Below are 6116 nucleotides of genomic sequence, written 5' to 3'. Positions count from 1 at the left end.
CAAGCAGTAGAGTGTTTGCCTTGAGCTGCAGAGCACAGAGACAGTGCTCAAGCCCAGAGTTTAACCCCCACGACCGACCAAAAAATAAGGGGGGAGGGCTTCTAGATCCAACCTTCAATCATCTAATACTGAAAATTACATCATTCCTTCCAGTTGAATGCATAGTCATGAGAATGATTGGATGATCATGGCCATATTGATAGTAATGATATTGGTGATGTCAATGATATTAATGATGGTGACAATGATACTAAAAGAGAATAATCATGAAGACACAAGACTTATGGTACTTAAGTGTTTATTGAAGTCTAATAAACATATTTCCATAATTATTATCATAAATAGTATAAATGTTGCCTTATACGCAAGTAGCAAAATCAATGTTTCTATAAATAAATCCATATTTATAAAATTGTATAAATAAAAAGCATACTTACAATAAATAAATTTATAAAATATTGATTATGGAAATAAGATTAATTTAGAATTTTTTCTAAAGGAATAAGAAGCAATCGTATGTCTGTGAAAAACAGCAGTTGCTTCAAAAATAAATTACTATCTGTTATGTGAAATGCCAGTTAAGAGAAAATGTTATCACTAAATCTCTATGATTACAAGCTCTATCTTCGGTCTTATGGACCAAAGCAATATTGCTTTCCCCTTTTAAACTCAGCAGGGATTCTTGATGGTGGAGTTTGGCTTCTCATCTTCCTTTTAGTAAAGAAAAAAAAATCCTTCAGGAATCTTATTGCTATTTTAAGCAGGCAAGAGGGATTAACTATTTATTTTCTAGCTCTTCCTTGTCAAGTGCAGGCATCTTTCAGGGCTGTAAACAGCAAATACACTTCTCCAATTGCTTTGATCTCTCCACTCTCTCCAAGCTGTAGAAATAAGAATGCAGATATGTGATATTTGTGCCATGTTTTCTAAGGAGGAGAAAGTTAGAGGAAGGTGGCATGGTTAGATATTGGGCATCGAAACCAAATTTTAGCCTTTTGCAAAAGATTAATAATAGTAATACCATCCTTGTAACGTGAGTATTATAAAATTTGCCAGGGTAAATTCATGGCTATCTGAACAGACAGCATGTTACTCTAATGAAAGTATTGATGAAGATGTTAATGAGATTGACTGAATCACGATGTTTGCAAAGATCAAAATATCATATTCTACCTTAAAAATTACTTAATTATTATTTGTTGATTTAAAAATAAATTTACAAAACAGGGTGTTTAGGAGAAAGCTAGATGGAAGACTGCCCAGCTTCTATCAAACCAAGCATACACTGAAGTGATGCTGGAACCACCAGTCATTCTTTCTCTTTCCAAGTAGAATGTAGATAAGGCTCTCAAATATGGCAGAGAAAGCCTAAATTCAACTCCAATACATCTTCCTCTGAAATTCAGCTAATCTATTAAATTTGTTCTAAATCTTTCCAAGAAAAATCCTATCATCATTTTCCTCTCTATTTTGTTCTCCCTTTCTCTTCCTGCTTCTTCCCTCTACCCTCATACCATTTTTCCATACTTCCTTTGATACAATGCCAAAAGATACTATTTTACATGTCTTTATATGATGCTCAAAAATCCCAAGACAATGAAGACTTTCACAGCATGCTTTGCCCTCTGGCTTCCATTCTGCTAAACATAGTCTGCGGTCAGCTTTCATTCGATGAGAAGGAATGATACCTCCCACAACTGCCCTTCCATTTCAGACTACACTAATGAATCTTTCCTCTTATTGAGCTTTCTCCAAACAGTATTCCTCTCTTGCCTGTGCATCTTGATGCTACAGAGGAAAAAAACGTAATCACTATTTAAATAGCACCCTATTGTAGAAACCAAACTTAATTCCCTCTAAATGGAGTAAAGTCTTTAAAAGTCTGTTTTCACACAGAGATCACATCGGCAAGATATTTTCACACATCATTTTTCTAAAGACAACAAAATAAGCTGATATCTGAGATTTTTTAATACAAGAAGTAACATGCTAACCTTCAACCCTCTGTGTCTATGTAATAGCTTTATAACAAGAGAATTGAATTTCTCAGTAAAAAAGAAAAGAAACTATAAGGCCCTCAGCAGTCAAAGGAAGAAATAGTCAAGGATGTTAAACTATGTTAGGAAGACAATTAAAAACTTGAAGTGGAACAGAGGGAGAATTGACATTAAGTGTATTACTGAAAAGTTCATCAGTTAGAGCTTTCATCTTCCTGAGTATATAATTGCACATGGTTGCCAAGAGTAACACTTTCTCTGCTTCCAATCATTTGTCTGGTTTGGGGATGAGTCAGACTTGATAGGGTGAGTCTCACACTGTTATCCCCAACCCAAAGGCCACATAATGTTATTAATCACTATATAAATGTACACTTCTGACAGTACATACACTCATTAGGGAATTGTTGTGAGAGACAAGGAAGAAACAAAGGTGAAAGTGAAGGAAGATAGGAAGGAAGGAAGGAAGGAAGGAAGGAAGGAAGGAAGGAAGGAAGGAAGGAAGGAAGGAAGGAAGGAAGGAAAGAAGGAAGGGAGAGAGGGAAGAAGGAAGAAGGGAAGAAGGGAGCGAAAGGAAGGAAGGAAGGAAGGAAGGAAGGAAGGAAGGAAGGAAGGAAGGAAGGAAGGAAGGAAGGAAGGGAAGGAAGGAAGGAAGGGAGGGAGGGAGGGAGGGAGGGAGGGAGGGAAAGAGAAAAGGAAGAGGAAGAAAGAGAAAGGCTTCCAATTCAGACTTACTATTTTAGCCATGTAAAATGAATCAGGAATTGTCAACTTGTGATTTTAATCTAAAATCAATTGCTACTGGATACTGTATTGTGATAATTTAAAATACAAGCACAAGTCATATCAGAAATTTATCCTAGAATCCATTTCAGAAATTCCATCATTTACCCAGCACTTTTACTACTATTGTTCTGGATTGGTCTTTCCAAGTTTTACAGTGCCAAGTAAATAGCTTAAAAATGAATTTTAATAAACTTTAAATTTACACCCAGGCACTATTCCAATTTTGAGCAAATACTTCTGCAAACCGAATGAGTTAATGGAGACTTAAAATTGTCCCAAGAATTAACAATACTAAAACTAATACATATAGCTGCTTGGGATAAACACTAACCTGAGAATCAGGTTATACTTTAGCTTTGGCTCTGCCATCAGCTAAACCCAGAGCATAGAATAATAAGACTAAATCACTCAACTTTCCTTCTAGTTCAAGAATTTTAAGATTTGGAAGTTGGTTTACAGATATATGTAGACACAACTATACACAAGCACTTAAGTAATCGATCGGACAGAAAATTCAATACTAAGAAGTGTCACTGGGGAAGCAAAACAAAGCAAAACTTATCTCTGCAATTGTATGATATAGTAATTTATCAGTAATACCATTTTCACTGTGTCCTTCAACTTTTGAACATTCTTTTGAATGCGCTGATCATCATCCTTGATGTGCTACAAAAAGAAAGAGAGGGGCTTTTTTAATCTTGTTGTGCTGAAGTCTTAAGAGGCATATAACAATTTACCTGGAGAGGAAACAGTCGGTACTTTTACCCACAGTGACCTAGATTTCACCAATGACCTAGATTTTCTGAGCTCTTGCATTCTCTTGGACACCAAAATCCAAGTGCTTTCCTTAGAGAGAACCTTTCCTTGCTTTTTGGAAATCCTGCAAGTTGCAGCAAGAATGGAGCAGTTCGGCCCAATTCTAGCAAGAGTAAAACCTTAGCTGTACCTCATTAAAATCACAAGTTCAGAACAAGAGCAATGCATAAAACCTCTTATGTGAAAATAAATAAAATAAACCAGGTGCTGGTGACTCATGCCTGTAATCCTAGCTACTCAGGAGGCTGAGACCTGAGAGTTGCTGTTCAAAGCAAGCTCAGGTAGGAAAGTTCATGAGACTCTTATCTCCAGTTAAGCACCAAAATGCTGGAAATGGAGTTATGGCTCAAGTGATAAGAGTTCAACCCAGAGTAGCACAAAAAAATAAAATAAAATAAATAGCCAGACCCCTTGGTTCTTCTTACTCCTCTCCAATATGTTTCATCATTTTAAGTATTCTGAGACATAAGGTTCTCACACTTTTGATTTTTTTCACTTCTTATGGTGTCAAAAGGGGATTATTTTAACCTACCCCTCACCATGAAGCCTTACCATTTTCCTCTTGCTTTCTGTGCCTCTCCCTCCCACCAGCAACTTATGCTCAGTGGATCCATTTCCACATGACCATATTTTCTGTACAACTGCCAACATCTTTTTTTTGAAATATACAATCTGAGTGTCTTTCCACTGAAAAACAAATGAGGTTTCTCTGCCACTGTTTTCCAAATCCACTCACCACTGTAAACTCAGAGACTCAAAGCAAGGGCAGCCCATCTGCCATTAGTTCCAAATGAGTCCTGGTGATCATTTCCTAAGGCCTTTCTCACTGACCATATGATAGGCCTGGGAAGAGTGAGGGATAGGGGAAAAGTCTCTAAACAGAAAAGGAGGGAAGGAAGAGAACTGGGAGTGGGTGGATGCAACGGAGAGAAAGACTTACACATTGGTTGAGCTTGCTGCTGAGCCTGGCAAGGAAGTGTACCACGTCTTGCATGTAGGGCTGGAATCTGTCAGAGTAGGGAAACAGTACTTCCTCCAGGGTGAAGTTGAGCACCTGTTTCATCAGGTAGCATTTCTTTTTCCCCTGCAGGTAGAAGGGCAGCAGGAGGGGGTCATATTAAGGAACATCTAGAAGGCCCATCCACCATACCAACTGTGCTCCGTGCGCCTCTCATCGCTTACATGGATTCCTTGCCACAGTTTATCCCCAATGAGACGAACATCTGTGTTGTTATCTGCAAAGCTAGCCTGGAAAAGAAGAAAAGACTAAGTGCCTGGATCACTGAGGAGACAGAAGAAAAGTCTGTACGTGGAGATCGGTGCCTTCCCTTTCTCCCAGGGAAACCCCATAAAGACTTACGGCAGGAAGCCAGAGGTGTGCTTGACTTTAGAATAGTGCACAGAGGGGTTAAGAAATCATTAATAATAAAAAAAAATAAGCTGCTGAGTGGCTCCTCTTTGGATAAAACTAAATGTGTGGATCCTAAAACCCAACATGGAAGGAAGGAGTTGTGATTTAAAAAAAAAAAAATCAAGGTCCTCATAGACATGAAGGAAATGCAGGACATCCTCTGTGGGAATACATGTTGTGTTTCCAAAGATCTTAGAAGGGCTCCCAAGAAAATGGTAAGAGCAGTTTGGTCCCCCATCAATTCAGTAGCAAAGAGCGAGACTAGAACACATACCTCTTCGCCCAGCATGAAGGTACGGTTGATGATGTAGGGCTGCTGAAATTGGGACCTGTCAAGCCAGCAGTTGGAAGTGACTGGCACGGAGGCACCCTCCTGCGCCCACAGGGCAAGGAGGAGCAGGCAGCCTGCAGCCAGCGTTCCCATGAAGGAAGAGCTCACAGATTTCTGCAGGACAGCCATTGCAGGCAACTCTGAGTTGAACAATGGGTGGTTGGAAAATGAGGACCTAGTATCAAGAGAAGAGGAAAAAAAAAAAACAAATAAGGGAAACAAATTAGTCAACAAGCGTCATACCAAACAGGCTTAATGAACTGAACCAGTTTGCTGAAACACTTACCTGTTTCGTTGATTCTGCTTATGATGAGACAGGTAGAAGCCACCGCTTTTATAGCCCCCCAGGACACCAATGTTTTTTTTTTTTTTTTTTTGCCTTGTGAAAAATATGACATCAGCAATTATCTAATTTCCAGTACTTTCTTCTGAGAATTACCTAACCACCATAGGAGCCCACAAAACACCACCTTCTATCCTTCCCACCTTGCAATGAATTTCCCTAATACGTCACTATTATGGCTCAGAGTGCCTTTACAGATAATCCCAGAAATTTTCTCAACCCTACATATTTTTCAAAGAAAAAAAATACTTCTTTGTCTTAGTAGGCTCCAATTGAGTATAATATTCTTTGATCTCCTATAGTAACTGAGTAAGCATTTTGGTCACGGACTCATTTTCCTACCAGTTTCAGAGATTCTTATCTCGTAGAAGTGACCAGAAATAAGGGACTCATGCCCTAAATCCTCAGCTTTAAAGTTACCAGTTTTGAAAA

The 6116-nt window shown here is 38.6% G+C and overlaps 1 protein-coding gene across 1 annotated transcript; it reads right to left on the bottom strand.

Annotated features, from left to right (window-relative positions):
• Positions 1 to 803: 803 nt before the first annotated feature.
• On the bottom strand, positions 804 to 5470 carry Il22 (interleukin 22). Its single transcript, XM_042699026.1, has 5 exons — positions 5285 to 5470; positions 4782 to 4847; positions 4540 to 4683; positions 3384 to 3449; positions 804 to 881 (listed from the first exon to the last, which is right to left on the bottom strand). The coding sequence occupies exons 1-5, from the start codon at positions 5468 to 5470 to the stop codon at positions 804 to 806; spliced, it is 540 nt and encodes a 179-aa protein (XP_042554960.1).
• Between the last annotated feature and the right edge of the window lie 646 nt (positions 5471 to 6116).

This window comes from Dipodomys spectabilis, unplaced genomic scaffold, assembly GCF_019054845.1.
Source record: "Dipodomys spectabilis isolate Male_0828 unplaced genomic scaffold, ASM1905484v1 ptg000234l, whole genome shotgun sequence".
Classification (NCBI taxonomy): Eukaryota; Metazoa; Chordata; class Mammalia; order Rodentia; family Heteromyidae; genus Dipodomys; species Dipodomys spectabilis.
The sequence above is the reverse complement of the archived record's forward strand: the minus strand, read 5'-3'. Positions and strand labels throughout refer to the sequence as shown.